This window comes from Bubalus kerabau, chromosome 5, assembly GCF_029407905.1.
Source record: "Bubalus kerabau isolate K-KA32 ecotype Philippines breed swamp buffalo chromosome 5, PCC_UOA_SB_1v2, whole genome shotgun sequence".
Taxonomy (NCBI): Eukaryota; Metazoa; Chordata; class Mammalia; order Artiodactyla; family Bovidae; genus Bubalus; species Bubalus kerabau.
The window spans coordinates 5,188,825-5,208,480 of NC_073628.1; the positions used below are offsets into that span (position 1 = coordinate 5,188,825).

General features: G+C 54.8%; 1 protein-coding gene across 3 annotated transcripts in view; it reads right to left on the reverse strand.

The window, feature by feature from the left end:
- Nucleotides 1-19,656, reverse strand: part of LRP5 (LDL receptor related protein 5) — a 123,688-nt gene that overhangs the window by 21,100 nt on the left and 82,932 nt on the right. For all 3 annotated transcript variants that reach the window (XM_055580617.1, XM_055580618.1, XM_055580616.1), the window contains exons 9-16: nt 19,305-19,594; nt 16,480-16,706; nt 15,063-15,247; nt 9,579-9,902; nt 7,187-7,386; nt 2,715-2,923; nt 1,101-1,291; nt 256-465 (exon numbers count right to left, since the gene is read on the reverse strand). In XM_055580617.1, coding sequence (XP_055436592.1) covers nt 256-465; nt 1,101-1,291; nt 2,715-2,923; nt 7,187-7,386; nt 9,579-9,902; nt 15,063-15,247; nt 16,480-16,706; nt 19,305-19,594 — 1,836 coding nt within the window. The remainder of the gene's footprint in view (nt 1-255; nt 466-1,100; nt 1,292-2,714; nt 2,924-7,186; nt 7,387-9,578; nt 9,903-15,062; nt 15,248-16,479; nt 16,707-19,304; nt 19,595-19,656) is intronic.

The following is a 19,656-nucleotide window of genomic DNA, read 5'->3' on the forward strand; positions in this document are numbered from 1 at the left end:
AGAAACAGAAGTTAGAGCGGTCCAATCTGTTGCTGATGGAGAAGGGGATGGGGTGAGGGCCTGAGGGTGGCCTCTGGTCACCAAGACTGGGCCCAGACAGAGCCAGAAAGAAAACGGCCTCAGCCCTACTCTCGCCTTGGTCCGCCCTCCTCCCTTTCTCCAGGGGTGCCAGTCCAGGGGTCGCTGTGCTCCGTGCAGAGGTGTTCCCTCCCCTCGGGGGCCCCCGCACAGCCCCACTGCCCGCCCCCCACGTACAGAGCTCCTCCAGGCTGATGTCCTCCACAGCATGAATGCCAGTCAGGTGCGCGACACGGCCTTGGACTCGTGTCCGTGCGTCCCCCGTGGTCTTGTCCACACGCTCGATCATCTGCTGCTGGCGGTCAATCCAGTAGAGGTGCTTGCCCAGCACGGTCAGGCCCACGGGCTGCACGATGTTGGCGTCCTCCAGGGTCAGGCGGTTGGCCCCTGCGAGAGGGATAAGCGCCCCCTGAGTGGCGGCTGACCCCGAGAGCTCAGCCCATGCTCACTCTGGGAGAATGGAGAGCTGCCGGGAGCCTGGGGGACGCCAGGCTCAGGCTGGACACGCTCCCTGGAAGCAGGCAGACCTGAGACCTCCTCTCAGTCAGCCCTGCTTCCACCTGGGTTGGCCTTGTAACTGCAGCCGTGGACCCCAGTTGCTGATCCCCTGAAAACACGGTGCCTCCCCTTCCCCCAGCCCACCCCAACTTCTGGCAGAAAAGCCCCTCCAAGCTCTCATTCTTGCTCCTCTCCAGGCCGGGGCCCCCAGACTACGGCAGCCATGGCCAAGCAGCTGTAAGTGCGGGCACTGGAGGCAAAGGGCACAGGATTCCTGCTCCACCCCACACTGGGGACCCCGGGCAGCTGGCTCACCCTCTCTGAACCTCCCTGGACTCTACGGATCAGGAATCATTCAGGTCCCACATCCTGGAATGTGGCTGGGAGACTGTATGTGCCTCCTCGCAGCAGGCCCGCAAGAGACTGTGGCATGTGACCGATGGCCAGGAAGGCGGGCATTCCTGGCGGGTCAGACAGGGTGGCTGCCGAGGGACCAATCCCCAGGGAGGCCCCAGGCCTCGTACCTGACAGGTCACAGCTCTCGATGCGCTTCAGGTCGGCGTCCACCCAGAAGAGCTTGCCCAGCGTGTTGTCCACCACGAGGGCCACAGGGCGGATGAGGCCCGTGGTGAAGAGGACCTCGCGCTCCGTGCCGTCCAGGGCGGCGCGCTCGATCTTGGCGGCACGGTCCTGCATGTTGGTGAAGTACAGGTACCTGTGGAGGGCGGCAGTGAGGACCCGTTGCGCCCTGCCCGTCCTCGGCCAAGCCCGAGAGACCGGCCCCGACCCTGCGGACGTCCGTAAGGCGAGCGGCCGCATGACCCCGGCCCCCGGAGGTGAGAGGTCACAGCCTGGAGGGGCCAGAGAATGTCCCCCAAGACCTCACGGCTACCTGGAACCTCAGAATGTGACCTTACTGGGAAACAAGGTGTTTGCAGATGTAATTAAGGATCAAGATGAGGCCACCCTTGGGACTTCCCTGGCAGTCCCAGATGGTTAAGGCTCTGAGGTTCCACTGCTGGGGGGGTACAGGTTCAATCCCTGGTCAGGGAACTAAGATCCCGCATGCTGTGCAAGGGCCCTCAACCAGTGAGAGTGGCCTTAGGAGAGAAAGAAGAGGCCACGGGACACAGAAAGGAGTCCATGTGATGACGCGGACAGAGCGGAGGGACGCGGTCACAAGCCTAGGAGCACCCAGGGCCCCCAAGCTGAGAGGCAGGGAGTAGGCTCCCCTTCAGACTCCGGCGGGAGCATGGCCTCGCTGCCCTTGACTCTGGCCCCTGGAACCGCAGGAGAACAGGCCTTTGTGTTTGAAGCCCCCGGTTTGTGGTCACTTGTGGCGGCCCCTCCTCTGGTTCCTGAAGAAGCACCAGCACTGACTGAGCCCCCGGTGCTGCACGGCTGGTACTCCCTACTCTCTTCACCAGGAAACTGAGTCCCTGGGAGGTCACGTCACACAGGCAGTAAGTGATGGAATCGGGATTTGAACTCAGGTCTGCACGACAGCCCCTGGGGAGAAGGTCCAGTACACAGTGCCTGGACAGGTCTGACTCTGGCCCTGCAGGTATCTGGGGTGACCACCATGCTCCTGCCTCCCACCTCCAAACGTGCCTAACCTCATGTCATGGGGCTTTGGGCGCCCCCCTGCCCTGGTCCTTTCCTCCAGGACCCTCCACATCTTTCCGCATGTCTCAGCCTACCAGACAACCTGAGGGCTGACAGACAGAGCATCAGGGAGCTTCACGGAAGGAAGAAGCTCCAAGTCAGGTAGTGACCTCCCTGTGGTGGGACCTATGCAAGTGAATAACTTGCCACCACCTGGGATGCTATGGAAGGGATGGCTGTACAGGGTTCAGATTTGATGGGATGGTCCGACACCTATGAACTAGAGCTCACATCCTGCCTGTGTCTCAACAAAGCCCCAACCCCTGCACAGGCTTTCAGTCCAGGCTGTCCCTGGGCGTCTCTGCCTCCTCCCCACAACTGGGAATGAGCTGCTGTTTCCTCGCCCCGCCGACCCCTGGCTGTGGTGGCAGGGACCCTGGGGAGCTCCCGATGGACAGGCATGTTGGGGGTGGAAGATCCCTCCCCGCCCGAGAGGGGCGCCCAGCGCACCCCTACAGGGACAGCCCCCGCACCCGCGCTCAGCGTTGACGACGATGGCCCTCGGCTTGTCGCGGTCCCCCCGCAGCACCACGCCCATGGCGTCCCCGTTGAGCCGGTGGACGTTGATGGTGTTGGTGGCCTCGCATGTCCAGAACAGTGTCCGGCTGTAGATGTCAATGCTGAGGTCGTGCGGCTGCCTGTCCGGGTTCTGGCTTTGGCTCGGAGAGGTCAGAACGAAGGGCTGTAAGATGGTAAAGAAAGAAGCATCTGCTGGAGACACGGCAGGGAGGGCGGAGGCCTCCGCCCCAGTCCACAGTGAGCATCAAAATCTCAACCCTGTTTGGAACCTTGCCTTTCCAACCAGCTCTTGTCCACACGTCCACCCGCGAGTGAAGGGGCTCCCCTGACAGCCTTCAGGGGAGTTCTCGCCATGAGCTCTGGGCCAGGCCCGGCCACCGGTGATGGCAGAGGACCCAGATGGTAGCCACCCCACCCCGGCCGGCCTGGGCCTGCTCGCAGAGGGGGGACCGCCAGGCAGCCAAGTGGTCAGCCAGGATCGCAGGCCCCCGGCTCAAGGCATTGCCTCCCTTCTTGTTTCCTTAGACCCAGGCTTTTGGATTAAGACTCTCAAGTCTTGCTGTCTTTTAAAGTACTCAGGGATTGATGCTGAGGCTGAAGCTCTAATACTCTGGCCACCTGAAGTGATGTGTTGATTCACTGAAAAAGACCCTGATGCTGGGAAAGATCGAAGGCAAAAGGAGAAGGGGGCGGCAAAGGATGAGATGGTTGGATGGCATCACCGACTCAATGAACATGAGTTTGAGCAAATCCTGGGAGTTGGTGAAGGACAGGGAAACCTGGAGTGCTGCAGCCCATGGGGTCGCAAAGAGTCGGACACAACTGAGCGACTGAACAACAACGAAAATTCAGGGTGCCGGGATAATGGGTGTCCAGCTTGGAGGTCCACCTCTCCGTCTCTTCCCTGAGGGCCAGAGGCTGGGGGTGGGGCTCAAGGGCAGGTGAGGGTACAGGGCCACCCCGCAGTGTATCCTGGGAGCCCAGGGGCAGTGTAGGCCCCTCTCAGAGGCTGTTATCCCTCTGGGTCTCCACCCCAAGCCTCTCCCGGGAACTGTGCCCGACTTCATGCTATCTGCTGCATCTCAGGGATGAGCCTGGCTCTCAGAGTCACCGACAGAGAATCCCTTCAAGGGGGTACCTCATTTCATGAACTGATGCCAGAGGAGGAGCACCTCTCATCTCCCTCCCAGGCCAGAGCCCAACTCCCTGGTGGATGTGGTCCCCCTGGGTGCTCAGGTGACTTGACCTGCTGCAAAGGGGCTTCCCAAGCTCCTGGGTTGCTGCCACCAACAGTCTGGATGAAAAGCCCCTTCTCCTGAGAAAGGCATCATCTTCTAATGATGCTCTGACCACAGCTCATTGCAGACCCTCTTTATCTGCCTCTTTTCAGGCATTAATAAAACAAGTCACCAGTGGGGGAAGAGGTGGCTTGCAGGCAAAAGGAAGCCCCCTTTCCCAGGCCCAGCCTCTAGGACCCAGCTGGAGAGGAACCCCCCACCCTCCCAGCCCCCCACACCCGGCAGCCTCTGGTCCAGCCCTGCTGGGCGGCTAGAAGTGTGCCAGTCGCATCTCTGCAGGTAACAACAGCCACATCCTGGGAGCTGTGGGCCCTAGGAGGCAAGCGTCAACTCCAACCAGCACCTTCCTTTCTCAGGAGCCACGGAGCTCTCTGGCCAAAGACCACAGACCAGTGTAGCTGACGGCCTGGGAGTAAAGCAAGATTCCAGCCATCCTGGGAGGGAGATGAGAGGTGACTCCCTGGCCAGAGTCAGGCTCCCCGTGAAGGGTGGGTATGTGGGAACCGGGCACACACTCATCGGAACAACCAGGGGAGAGAAGTACACAGTGTAATGGCACAGCGCCCACGTCCCTCCCGGGCAGACAGGAGCGAGGAGATCAAGCTTACACGGCTGGCCAGTTTCCTAAAGCCCGGACTCCAGTTTTAACATAAGGAACAGCACAATGCCAGCGCAAAAGCCAACTCAATGTCACCATCAACAGCCCGCCCCTCACAGTACAGAGCGGTCCTCAACCAAGTGCCCCAAAAGTGGATGCAGCCCGTGTCCACTGGTGGGTGGACGGATAAGCAAAGCGTGTTCTGTACATGCAGTGGGATGTTATTCAGTCTTAAAGAGGAAGAAAATTCTGATACCTGCCAGGATGAACCTTGAGGTCACTGTGCTCAGTGAAATCAGCCAGTCACAAAAGGACAGACATCGATCGCGCGGTTCTAACTATATGCAGGACTTAAGAGTTGTCAGATTCACAGAGACAGAAAACAGGATGGTGGGTGCCAGGGACTGGGGGAGGAGCGGGGTGGAGAGTTAGTGTTTAACAGGGACAGACTGTCATCAGAGACAGACAGTGGAGACGGCTGTTCAACAGTATGAATGTACTTAATGCCACAGAGCTGTACACTTAAAAATGGCGAAAATGGTACATTTTATATAATGTATGTTTACCACAATGAAAGAATAAAATATTAAATAGAAAAACAAAAGCAGAGTAGATAATAATAAGCTTCCCAGGTGGCACTTGTGGTAAAAGAATCCGCCTGTCAGTGCAGGAGACGCAAGAGACGCGCGTTCGATCCTTGGGTCAGGAAGATCCCTTGGAGAAGGGAATGGCCACCCACTGCAGTATTCTTGCCCAGAGGATTCAGCAGACACAGGAGCCTGGTGGGCTACAGTCCATGGGGCCGCGAAGAGTCAGACACAACTGGGCACCCAACTAATAATGAAGAATGCCATCCCTGGGGTGGGGGTGTGCTCCAAATAATCAAAGCTACAGGAAAACCGAGTTCAGTAGGGAGGGAAATGAACGTTATCCAGATTAAGTGCTCTTCAAAGGACCTTATTCTTCAAAGTCCTCCCCCACTTTTGCAGACACCATAAAAGAATGCAAAAGAACGCGTCTCCCTGGGACTTGAAGGCAATTTGCACCCAGCAACTTTCTCAGCAGGGAAGCCACAGTCCATCAATTAACACTTCACGTTCTCCAAAGGACTCAAAGTCACTGTCACCTGAGCCCGGAGAGAGATGAAAGAAATCCATTCCCACCATCTTCCCCAGGCTCTGCTCCCATCTGGGGACAGCTGGAGCCTCTACCATCCACCAAGGACACACAGTCAAAGGACGGTTAACCTGACACTGTTGCCGGATGACATATTTTGTGCTGCCCAGCTGTACAGGCAGCCCTGGTACCCGGTTCGGGGCAGGGAACAGAAGATCTTCTGAAAATCCCTCCTGACACAAAACAGCCTTGCATGACAATGCCGAGACTCCCCCACACGACATAAGCAATTACAGCAACTACTCAATCGAGAAAGAGACTGGGTTCCGTAGCTCTTGTGAAAGGAGCCTTTCGAAACTGGCATGACCAGGCAGGCGTGTCCTACCGGGGTTCTGGCCATAGTTCCCTGTCACACGGCTGGATACGCCGGATGAGCCCGGAGGCTGCATCGACAACATCCTTCCTGGCCTGGGTCACAAACACCTAACACAGGAAAGCAGTCAGTTCTGCTAGACTCAGGTTTGGAAAACGCGCCTCTGCTCCCACGCTGTGATGTATCAGGGACAACTCCAGCAGAGCGTGGTTTTCGAGTTTGCACAACTCCACCCAGGAGAAACACTAGCACGTGCAGCTGGCACCGCGCTAAGCAGGGGTGAACACACACCTCCAGCGCCCCTCAGACCCCCTGCACCGGGAGCCACACCATCCATGCAGGGGTTTTAACGTTGCGTCCCATCTCAGGCAGCCCTCCCTCCACAGTTCCACCAAAACCCACAAGCCACAGCCCTCCGGCTCCCGTCTCCTCAGCCAACTTCGGGTCTCTGAAAGGTCAAGGGCCGTATCTGCCATAGCATTTATGTACCCAACCATTTAAGGGGCAGGGCGGGGCCCCTGCATCGCCAGGGTCCTCTCTTTTGCTTAGTCTGTCGTTGATGGAGTTTTGAGAACTGCGCTCCTAGTCCCCCACCCCGCCCCATCAGCCCTGAGGTCTGTTCTGCTCCATTCTACACAGTGCAGTGATTTTCAGAAACACACTGCTTCATAGCAGAACTGGCTGTACACAACTCCTCTGAAATAAAAAATAAGCCTAGAATAACCAATACCAACCGTCCTTGTACAAAACCACTGTGGAAAGGGGAAAAAAAAAAGACCCCACGGGGTCTGACATCTACCAGCACTCCATAAACAACTGCCAAGATCCAGTTTCTACACAGAGTCATCATCTCAGGGTTTCGCACGACTCAGCCTGACACCCCACAAGGACATAACTGGGGCCCAGATCATCACCTACCGCCCACAGTGCTCCCCGGCACCCCCTCTGCTAAGAAAAGGGGGCGGCGGTGGCCTGCTCCTTGTGGAAGCGCACCCCCCGGCCGCCCCTCCATACTCCAGCACTCCCAACAGGCACACTTGCCTGGGTCCCATCGTCCTTGGCTCGTTTGATGTTCTGGCGCCCGTCCACCCAGTAGATGAACTTGTCCAGCGGGTCGTAGTCGATGGCCTTGACGTTGCGCAGGCCGTGCAGCGGCAGGATGAGGTCCGGGCTGCGCTGGTCGTCAGGAATCATCCGGCTGATGGCACACTTCTGGCTGAACAGCAGGAAGGTGGTGGGCGCTGGAGGGGGCAGACAGAGGAGGGGCCGCCGGTCAGTGTCGGAGCCGAAGAGGGAGGGGCCGGGGAGGATGGCGTCGCATGCTATGGTAAAAAGTAGGTCCGTGTGTGTACCTACGAGACGGACGTGAAAAACGGCTGGGAAGACACAGTCGATTCTTGGGGGGCGGTGGTGGACCATGAGGAATTTGACTCTCCGTGTTACACGTGTCTCTGTCGTTTCAGTATTTTATTATAAGTGTACGTGTTATTTTAAAACTAGATATCCATTTCTTTTTGAAAAACATTTACTTGGCTGTGCTTGGTCTTAGCTGCAGCCCACCGGACCTTTGTTGAGGCATGCGGGACCTTCAGTTGCAGCATGCACACTCTTAATTGATGCATGTGGGACTAGTGCCCTGACCAGGGGTCGAACCCAGGCCCTAAGCATCGGGAAAGCAAAGTCTTAGCCACTGGACCACCAGGGAAGCCCCTCATTAAAAAAAAAAAAAAAAAAGCCACACCTTTTTTTTGATGTGGACCATTTTAAAAGTCTTTATTAAATGTGTTACAATACTGCTTCTGTTTTATGTTTGGTTTTCTTGGCCAAGAGGCACGTGGGATCCTATCCCCCCAACCAATTCACAACCCCCGCACCAGAAGGCCAGGTCTTAGCCACTGGACTGCCAGGGAAGGCCTCCATTTCTTTTTAGATTATCAAGACTTAAGTTGGAAGGAGCGAAAGGCAGTGAGCCTCAGACTCTGACAAGTGTGTGAGATGCTCTGGTGACTGTGGGATTCTCCAGGGGCTACTATGGGCTCCAGGGAACGGCCGAAAACCATGTGAACAGTGAGACCGGGGAGGGGGGGGGCGCTCCTCGGGGCTGTCAGGACCCAGAACATGCAGAGGCCACTGTCAGCGCTACGGCTGCACCACGTGAATCCAATCATGGCCCTGGATCCGCAGCCGTGGGAGCCGGCACCCAGGTCACATCCCCTGGGGGGTGGATGACCTGCACCTCCATTTGACTCTTCAAGGTTACAGCCCCCCCGGAAACTGGACAACAGGACCAAAGGGAGCCCAGGAAGGGGGAGTCCCAGCTGCGGCCCCAGGCCCATCATGTACCAGCCGAGGACTGCCACCAAGCCCCTCCGCCCTTCGAGGCTGTGGGTCCCGCATCCACACTTTTGGACCGTGGATGCCCAGCCCTCCCAACGCCCAGGGCCGCAAGAGGCTCGCACAAGGCCCCGGGTGACAAAGAGCTTTGTAAGCTGTCTACAGCTGCTCAGAGGCCGAGTCCTAACCAGCACTCTGGTGATGTCACAGGAGAAAAGCCTGCCAACAGGACACGTCTGTTCTCCCTGCTGGCCGTGGGGAAGTCACGCTCCAGCTCTCTGAACCTCGCTTTTCTGAGTACCGGAATGAAAGAAAAAAGGCTGGCCTCATTTAGAGGGTCAGTGTGAGGATCACACAAGTGGATGTGAGGCTGGCAGTAAGGGGTCAGGGCGGGGACCCTGGAGCCAGCCTGCCTGGATTCAGACCTGGTTCCAAGTCTCATTGTTCTGTGGCCTTGGGTGGGTAACTACATGTCTCTGTGCTCAGGGTCCTTGTCTGTGAAATGGGGACAGTGATGTTGCCTGTCCCATAGACTGGAGGATTGCTGCTGCTGCTGCTAAGTCGCTTCAGTCGCGTCCGACTGTGCGACCCCATGGACAGCAGCCCACCAGGCTCCTCTGTCCACGGGATTCTTAGGCAGGAATACTGGAGTGGGTTGCCATTTCCTTCTCCAATGCATGCATGCACGCTAAGTCAATTCACTTGTGTCCGACTCTGTGTGACCCCCTGGACAGCAGCCCACCAGGCTCCTCTGTGAATACTGGAGTGGGTTGCCATTTCCTTCTCCAAGACTGGAGGATTAAGTGCCGTAAAAAGCATTTGGAATAGTGCCCAAATCTATAAGTGACAGAGACTGTTTTTCACAGCCAAAGAGCCTCCCATGGGATGTGTCAGGTGAGGGCTTGGCCCACCCAATCACGTCTTGATGAAGCAGCAGGGCTTCTACCCAGCCCGAGCCTCCAGTAACATGATGCATATGTGCAGTGCACAACCTGCCCAACTGCCCACGTGCACCCACGATGCTTCTTTCTGCCTTGCCTGTCAGAGGCAGGTGGGTCTCATGTGGGAGTGAGGGCCAGGGGGACAGCAAGGCACTTACGGCTGCAGTTGCGGCTGCTGGGGTCCAGGGTGTAATGCGAGGCGCAGCTGCAGCGGTGGCCGCTGGGGACGGCGAGGCACAGCTGGCCACACTGCCCGTTGTTGTGCATGCAGTCGTTGAGGCCGTCCTGGCGGGAGGAGTGGAACACCAGGATGTCCATCACGAAGTCCAGGTGGCCCTGGATGAGGGTGCGGTTCCGGCCGCTGGTCTTGTCGGCCCGCTCGATGCTGTGCAGGTTCCAGTCTGTCCAGTAGATGTAATCGCTGTACTGGGTCAGACCGAAGGGGTGCGGGAGGTCATCCGCAATCACGACCCGCTCCTGACCTGCGTGGAAACACGACGGCGCAGCGTCAGCCAGGGCACCACACGGGCACCAATCCACAGCCTGGCCACCTACGTCGGGCTCGTAAAGCGTGCGAGCACTCTGGGAAATCGGCAGGGCCCACGGAGCCTGGATGTGCGCCTACCCTGAGGGCAGGCAGCTCCCCTCCTGCTGCATAAGAGACGTGCACTGAGCGTTCCCCCAAACAGCACAGATGAGACTGTGCGCAGCAGCAGCTGTGTAACAGCCACAGCAGGAAACAACCCGAACAGCAGGACGGGTTTAACAAAAATGCTACAATCTTCAGGCCATGGAAATGACACAGCAGTAAAACAGAGTAACAACGTGGGTGAGTCTCAGTCATTAGATGGAAAGAAGCCAGATGCTGAAGAGCACACGCCGTACGGTCAGTGATAGAAAGTTCTAGAACGGCACAACTAGAGCATGTAGACAGACGTCAGCGCAGCAGTGAGCCCTGAGGAGGCCGGTAAGATTGACTAAGAGCCTTTCGGGGGCTGGAAACGTCCTTGCTTTGATCTGCACGGAAGCTGCACAGCCTATGTTGGTGCTTCTATGGATGTACAAGTATCGGTATGTAAAAGTTCTCCAACCTGACCACTTTTTTGTACTTCACTATATTTGTATGTCATAAGATACTTCATTTTATTTTGGCCACATCATGAGGCTTGCAGAACTTCAGTTCCCTGCATGTCAACAAAAATTTTTAAATTAAACCTTCTGCCTAGCAGTCTACCACAGGGATGGGAACCAGGCTCTGGAGTCAGCCTGGGTCCCCTTGCTCCTCCACTGATCCCCTGACCTCGGGCAATCTGTGTATGCTCCTTGATCCTCAGTCTCCCCATCTGCAAAGTGAGTATTCTTCAGAGTGCCCTCACGACTTCCCTGACAGTCCAGTGGTTAAGACTCTGCACTCCCAATGCAGGGGGCCTGGGTTCAATCTCTGGTCAGGGAACTAGAAGTCACAAAGTGAAAGGGAAAGTCGCTCAGTCGTGTCTGACTCCTTGCGACCCCATGGACTATACTGTCCATGGAATTCTCCAGGCCAGAATGCTGGAGCGGGTAGCCCTTCCCTTCTCCAGGGGATTTCCCCAAGCCAGGGACTGAACCCAAGTCTCCCACATTGTGGGCAGATTCTTTACTGTCTGAGCCACCAGGGAAGCCCATAAATACTGGAGTGGGTAGCCTTTCCCTTCTCCAGAGGATCTTCCCGACCCAGGAATCGAACCAGGTCTCCCGAATTGCAGGCAGATTCTTTACCAGTGAGCTACCAGGGAGGCCGCAACTGAAGATCCCTCATGCTGCAACAAAGAGCCGGTGCAGTCTAAGGAATTGGAAAACGAAAAGAGTGTCCTCATGGGTACCCATGATACTTAAATGTAATAAACTGTGATTAAAAAATCAGTGAGGTCTGTGATTATCATTGTGATAAATATTCAGTGAGATCATGTAGAATGCATGTAAAATGGTCAAAATGCCAGTACAAAATAAGTGCTTGGTAAAAGTTACGTGCAGGAGACCCGGGTTCAGTCCCTGGGTTGGGAAGATCCCCTGGAGAAGAGAACCGCTGCCCAGTCCAGTATTCCTTTTACTTATTTATCTGTTTTGGCTGTGCTGGGCCTTCGCTGCTGCTCCGGCTTTTCTCTAGCTGTGGTGAGCAGGGGCGATGCTCTGGTTGCAAGTTTCTCTCTGCGGTAGCTTCTCTTGCTGCCGAGCACGGGCTCGAGGGTTCAGTAGTTGCCGCCCGTGGGCTCTAGAGCACAGGCTCAATAGTTGTGGTTCGTGGGCTTAGTTGTTCCGAGGCATGCGGGATCTTCCCAGACCAGGGTTGGAACCAGTGTCTCCTGCATTGGCAGGCAGATTCTTTACCATGGAGCTGCCTGGAAAGCACCCCCCACTCCAGTATTCTCGCCTGGAGAATTCCATGGACAGAGGAACCGGGTGGGACTCATTGGAAAAGACCCTGATGCTGGGAAAGACTGAAGGCCAAAGGAGAAGGGGGTGGCAGAAGCTGAGATAGATAGCAACACCTACTCAATGGACATGAATATAAACACACTCTGGGAGACAGAAGGAAGGGAAGCCTGGAGTGCTGCAATCCCTGGGGTCACAAAGACTCAGACACAACTTAGCAACTGAACAACAAGAAGAAGTTATGAGCAGAATAGCATTCTCCGTCTTCTCCAGGGCTGCCCTCATAGCTCAGTTGGTAAAGAATCTGCCTGCAATGCAGAAGACCCGGTTTGATTCCTGGGTCGGGAAGATCCCCTGGAGAAGGGATAAGCTACCCACTCCAGTATTCTTGGACTTCCCAGGTGGCTCAGCTGGCAAAGAATCCACCTGCAATGCGGGAGACCTAGGTTCGATCCCTGGCTTGGGAAGATCCCCTGGAGAAGGGAAAGGCTACCCACTCCAGTATTCTGGCCTGAAGAATTCCACAGGCTGTATAGTCCATGGGGTTGCAAAGAGTCGGACACGACTGAGTGACTTTCACTCATTCACTCCCTCTTCTCCAAAGAGCTCCACATTCTAATCTCCAGGATTTGTGAACATCATGCCTTACGTAGCTGGGGGCTTTGCAGGTGTGACTAAATTAAAGATTCTGAACTGCAGAGATGATCCTGGATTATCCCAGGACACCCGATGTAAGTACAAGGGTAGAGAGAACAGGACTGTGAGCGGGGCTGGTCACTACAGCTGGTTTTGAAGTTGGAGGAAGGGGCCACGAGGAAGGAGGCAGGCAGCCTCCAGAAGATGGAAAGGCATTGGGCCCAGGCAGCAGCCTCCAGAAGGGAGGGGGCCAGGCCCACACCTTGCTTGGAGCCCAGTGACCCCATCTGGGGATACGGCTGCTCAGGCTAATGCCAGCAGCAGAGGACGTGTCAAATGAACCAGGGTGTGACCACTGAGCAGCCACATGCGGAACACACACACCTGTGGGCAGCTGCTGGGGCTACAGCGGCAACAGGCAGGCTCAGGGCCGAGCGGGATGGGGCGTGGTGGAAAGGGCGCAGAGGGGGGCTGAGCCCCGCAGGAGGGAGAGAGCATGTGAGGGGCCTGGGGACGCTCAACCTCAACCCTGGTGTGGGGTCCTAAGTCTGCCCCCGTCAAAGTGTGTGTTGTGCGAACGCCTCACATATGCTCTGTGCATGCTGAGTCACTCAGTCGTATCCAATTCTTTGTGACCCCCATGGACTATAGCCTGCCAGGTTCCTCTGTCCGTGGGATTTTTTTCCAGGCAAGAATACTGGAGTGGGTTGCCATTTCCTCCTCCAGGGGATCTTCCCAACCCAGGGATCGAACCTGCGTCTCCTGCATTGCAGGCAGATTCTTTACCACTGAGTCACTGTAGAAGCCCATATACACATATGCTCTATTTCACGGTAAAAATGATGCCAATGATGGGAGTCTTCCTGGTGGTCCACGGGCTAAGACTCCACTTTCCCAATGCAGGAGACCGGGGTTCAATCCCTGATCAGGGAACTAGATCCCACACGCCACAACTAAGAGTGCGTGTTGCAACTAGAGATCGAAGGGAGATCCTTCATGCCACAACTAAGACCCCATACAGCCAAATAAATTTTTTTTTTTTAAATGAAGCCCATGAAAACAAATCAGAGACATGTGGACATGCTCCTCCTATGTGGGAGCAGGAGGAAGCGGAATGGAAATCATCCATGGCACGATTTGAAATAATGTTTTGAAAATGATTTTTAAAAAGGAAAAAAGTGAAAAAAAATCCCAGGCTCACAATCCACACTCAGCTCTTACACACAGGCACTCTTCCCACAGGGGCCTCCCCTGTTGTTAACCAAGTGCTCTGGACACGTCTGTGCTGTTCAGCGGGAAACCTGCCACAGCAGAAAAACAGCCCGGCCGGATGCACCCGACTGCCCTCGACCTGAAGGCTTGGGCGGGTTTCCAAGGCTTTCACTGGTTTTCCTCTGAGTGTGTCATTACTCTGGGGTAATCAGGGAGCTTAATTGTTTCAGGCAACCACAGCTGTGCTGCAACAAGTTTCCCACCTGCCACCAGCCTCTTATAACTCCCTGAGGGGCTGGCGTGGTGGCCTTGAAGACACAGTCAAGCCTCGCTCCGGGCCCCATGAACCAGGACAGTCAGTGTGCAGGGCGGGTGCAGCCCACTGCGAGCAGAAACCAGAACACAGAGCTTCTGGCCCTGGCTCTGTTCACACAGTACCTGGGGCAAGTGGTTCGGACCACCAAGGCCTCAGTCTCCTCATCTGTAAAGTGGGCACAACTGTGCCTACCACAGGGGGCGGCCGCGGCGGTAAGGAAGGAAGCCAAAGTCTCTCAATTGCACAGGGTAGCTCCACCAACAGGTACCACCCAAGAGAGCCACCCTCCCCCACCCACCAAGAAGTCCAGTCATGTTCTAGGATCCAATCCTGCCCTCACTGCTAGGTGATATGGAATAAGGTTTTTTTTTTCCCTGGCTTTTAAAATTATTATTTATTTATGTGTTTTCAGTTGTGCTGGGTCTTTGTTGCTGCCTGTGGGCATTCTCTAGTTGCCGTGTACGGGGAGCACTCCCTTCCCTTGTTGGGAGCACAGGCTCTATCTAGTGCATGGGCTTCAGGAGTTGTGGTGCAGGGGCTTAGATGCCCCCCGGCATGTGGAATCTTCCCCGACCAGGGACTGAACCTGTGTCCGTGCATTGGCAGGTGGAATCCTAACCACTGGACCACCAGGGAAGTCCTGGGTTTTGTTTTTAATCTAATCCCAGGGTGTTGAGTGGCCCCAGAACGATGCCTGGTACCCAAGAGGAATTCAGGGTCGGATGGAGAGGGAACGTGTGGTCCTGGGGGCTAAGCAGTGCTCGGTGACCTTACACAGGTCCCGTTACCTCCCTGGGCCTCAGTTTCCCCATCACTGAAAACCTATGCTCTGTGGTGTCAGGTCAGATTAGAATCCTGGCCTGGGGTTGGTCTGGACCCGGCTGTCAGCACCAGGGCCTCTACACAACGGCAGCAGGGGCAGAAAGGGACACCTCTGTGGCATGCTGGGTCAGCACTCGGGGCCTGTCCACACCTTGCAAGCCCGAGGGCACAGTGCCTTGGGGGCTGAGGGTGGCTGACACCCCACCACGGGTGCCCCCTCCCGGCAGGACCCACCGGCTCTCACCCAGCATGTTGGATGACTCGATCATGTTAGTGTCCAGGTCCGTCCAGTAGAGACGCTGGTCAGCGTAGTCGATGGTGAGGTCATTGGCCCGGCCCACCTTGTCCACCAGCGTCATGCAGTTGGTCCCATCCATGAAGGCCCGCACGATCCTGGGCTTGCCGCCCCACTCGGTCCAATAGATGTAGCTGGAAGACACGGGAGCAGGGCAGGTTCGGTCAGCGTGTCCACCCTTGAGTCAGGGCAGGGAGCCTGCCTGCCGCCATCTGCTGGGCCGTGCTGAAGGCATCTTATAGGAAGCATGGACGAGGGGAGACCTGGGAGCCCCCCCAACCCACTGTCCCTCCAGAAGCAGCCACGGAGCTGCATCCTGGCTCCTGGGGTCGCACAGCAGCTGCCCCTGCAAGCTAAGCCCTGATACTCTTGTTCACGTGCACACCGTGGTGGCCATGTGTCAGGACATCCAGGTGGGGACCCCATGTCAGGGACAAATGCTAAGTAGGCTAGACAGGAGAACGTGGGCCAATCAGGGCGTGCAGTCCCTTTCCTCAAAAAAGGAAGAAAACAAGACCCCGAGACAAACAGGGTTTGCAGGGCCGGGATTCGAACTCGGCTCCACCACCTCCACCCAAGGTCCTCTTTCCTGGCTCTTCACCATCAGCTCTGGGGAAGAAACCTCCATCTCAGACTTGTGTTTCCTGGTTCTTTCACTAAAATCTGGACCTCTCCCTATGTTCTGCAGAAATCTTCCTTCCCTAACAGCACGCAGCAGGCAGGGTTTGGGGTGCTCCCTACACATCACTGATGCTTTATGGGGTGAGCAGTGCAGGCAGAGGAAGACTCCGCCTGGCCCTCTGGCCCCAGGACAGGGCCCCCAGGCTGCTTGACAGATCAAAGCATGTGCCTTGCAAGGCAGGTTTCAATCTGCAGCCAAGCAGCTGCACGAGGCCAGGAGGAGAAGCTCTGGACAGGGATCTGGATAGGACTTCTTGGCCCACTGACATGACCTTCAGTCACTGAGCTTCTCCGAGCCTCAGTTTCTGTATCCGTGAAATCAGGTACAGAGACATCCACGCTATCCGTGAAATCAGGTACAAAGACATTCACGCTGGCAGGGCCCCTGGGCGCTCCTACGAGAGGCTCCCCTGGGAGGGCCCGGGTGATGCCTGATACAGGGGCCTCCCTTCCTTCCTGCTTCTGCTCTGGGCCTCAGTGTCCCGACTGTGAAATGAACCAAATGACCCTCCCCTTCAAGGGTTCTGCTGGTCCCGGCCACCTCCAAGCTCACAGCGGTCATTACTACTCTCAGCTGCAGTGTCGACGGGCAGCGGGCAGCCATGTGCCTCGGGGCATCACTGCACTGGCTGGTGTGGAGAGGCGGTGGGGGCACGGGCGCACGGGCTGGCAAAGCGGCCCTTACCCTTTGGTGGGGTCCAGGGCCAGCGACCGAGGGTTGTCTAGATCCCTCCACACGAGGACCTGCCGGAACTGCCCGTCCAGCCGGGCCACTTCGATCCTGTTGGTCCCGGTGTCTGCCCAGTAGAGGTTCTTGCCCATCCAATCGACGGCCATGCCTTCCGGGTAGTCGAGGCCAAACTCGATCACGTGCTCCACGGAGCTCCCATTCATGAAGGCCCGGCTGATGGTCTGGGAGTGGGGAGAAGGAGAGGCCACCCGTTAGGAACCTGAGTTTCAGCAGACGTCTCACCAGCTGATGCTGGAGCGACTGCTGACCATAACCACTATCAGCAACTGACCAGCTACTGATGAGGGGCCAGATCACAGCATTTGAGTTTCTATTCTTTTTATTCCTTCTATCTATTCCCCCTCAACATTCGAGTTTTTAAAGGAACTTTTAAAACAACCTTTTTAGAAGAAACAATTTGGCTATATATATATATATATATACTTTTTTAAACTATGTAAACATATTATATAATAGTACATAATTATAAAATAATATATCATTATATAAGTATATTATATATACATGTCTCAGGACCCTTCAAAATAGTTACATCCTAAAAAAGAAATCCTTGGATCTTTCACCCAGTAATCTTCCTCTTGAAATGTTATTCAAAGGAAAGAAAATACAAAAGAGACTTTATACACAGAGATATCTGTTACTGTGGTATGGTTTAGAGTTGGGAAAAAACTGGAAGGCCATTTAAAATAAGGCAATGATTAAGAAATATATGCACAGTAGAATAATTTACACATTTAAAGAATTATGTCAAAGAGTTTGTAATAGCTTGAGACAAAATATGTTATAATGTGACGAAAAAAACACAGGATACAGAATTCTATGTAGCATATGACTGATTATGAGAAGCACTAACACAGGGAAAAAATGCAAGGAGATACACTAAACGCCATCAGTGGCTGACTCCAAACAATGGGGATGTGGGTGTTTTATTTTCTTCTTTATACTTTTTCTGTATATTTTTCTCTCTTTCTACAGTGAACCCTAGGACTTTTAAAATCAGAAAAAAACCTTACGAACCATGTAATCCCAATGGTAGAATAAAAGGTAGATGACTACATCGTTTCAGTGTCCCGTGCTTTAGAACAGGGGTTAGAGGATGTTTTTGGTAAATATTTCAGGCATCACAGGGTACATGGATTTGCCACTACCTAGTGGCTTCCCAGGCGGCACAGGTGGTAAAGAACCCGCCTGCCAATGCAGGAGACACAAGAGACGCGGGTTCGACCTCGGGTCGGGAAGATCCCCTGGAGGAGGGCATGGCAACCCACTCCAGTATTCTTGCTGGCAAATCCCACAGACAGAGAAGCCTGGTGGGCTACAGTCCAAGGGGTCGCAAGGAGTCAGACACAACGGAAGTGAATCAGCACGCAAGCTCAGTGGCACAACAGCAGGTGCGGACGATGCACAGGCAAACGGGCAGCACCGTTCCAATAAAACTTTACTGACAAAGTCAGGAGGCTGGCCCAAGGACCAGTTTGCCAAACTCTACTTGAGAAGATAAAGGAGGCTCTCCTGTACTTATCCAGGGTATTTGCAGTAGCACCCAGAACAAAGAAAGCTTGTTAAGTAAGCGGGCACTTGTGAGGCAGTGAGTGCGGTGAAGCAAAAGACACATGGGTACATAATCACTCTAGAAACAGCCACCCGTGTGTCCACCGGATCTACGCATTGTAATCATTCACGCTTAGGTATTAACATGGGTTCACTAGTGTTCTATTGGTTTGAATCAATCCACAATAAATATTTTTTTTAATTTTTGTTTTAACTTTTAAAAATTTATTTTTAGCTGCGCCCTGCGGCTTGTGGGATCTTGGTTCCCCGACCCAGGGATAGAGCCCATGCCCCCTGCAGTGGAGGCACAGAGTTCTAACTGCTGGACCACCAAGGAACTCCCTATAGTTGTTTTCTTTTAATTTTTTATACTCAGCCATAAAAAAGAATGAAATTTTGCCATCTGTAACAACATGCACAGACTTGGAGGGCATTATACTTTGTCATAAGTCAGACAGAGAAAAACAAATACTGTAGCATTTCACTTATATGGGAATATAAAAACTGCAACAAACTAGCAAATATAACAAAAAAGAAACAGACTCACAGATGCAGTGGATACCAGAGGGGAGAGGGGAGAGGGGGCAACATCAGGGCAAGAGAGAGAAACGTACAAACTATTAGGGATAAAATAAGCTACAAGGATGCCCTGGACCACAGGGGCCCACAGCCAATACTTTCAGTAGCGATACATGGAGTCTAAGCTTTCAAAAGGGTCAATCACTATACTGTGCACTGGCTACGGACATTGCACAGCAACTGAACTTCAATTAAAAAAACAAAACAAAACTATTGGGACTCCCTGCTGGCCTAGGGGCTAAGACTCCACACTCCCAGTGCAGGGGGCCTGGGTTCAACCCCTGGTTGGGGAGCTAGGTCCCACGTGCTAAGACCAAAGATCCCGCTTGTACAACGAAGACTGAAAACCCCAAGTGCCACAACGAAGGCCTGGCCCAGCCAAATAAATAAATCATTAAAAAAATATATTAAGGGACTTCCCAGTGGTCCAGGGGTTAATACTCTGCTCCCGACGCAGGGGGATCATGCATCGTGCTCTCTCATGACTGGACAGCTAAGATCATACGTGGTATGGCCCCCCAAAAGAAAACCTATCAAAAAAAGAAAACCTTTTTTAAGCCTCTGAGGCGATACCATCGCCGGCAGGTATTCACAGGAGAGGTGAACAGCAGGACACCCCGCCGCCGTACCTTCAGGCTGACGTCGGTCCAGTAGATGTGATTGTTGGACACGTCGAAGTCCAGGGCGGACGCCTCCTTGACGCCCGTGAGCGGGATGGCCACGTCGTTGTTGTTGGTGTCCAGGGAGATCCGGTGGATGGCGGCCCGGCTGGTGAACACCAGGAAGGCCTCGGGCACGATGCAGGTCTTCATGTCGCTTAGCAGCTCCAGGCCGATGGGGCAGCCGCACTTGGTGGCGCGGGGCGTGAAGAAGCACAGGTGGCTGCAGCCCCCATTCCTGTCCGCACACGGGTTGGTTCCTGGACGGAAAGACACAGGTTCTAGACCCCAGTGGCCCTGCAATGGGGGGGCGGTGGCTCCG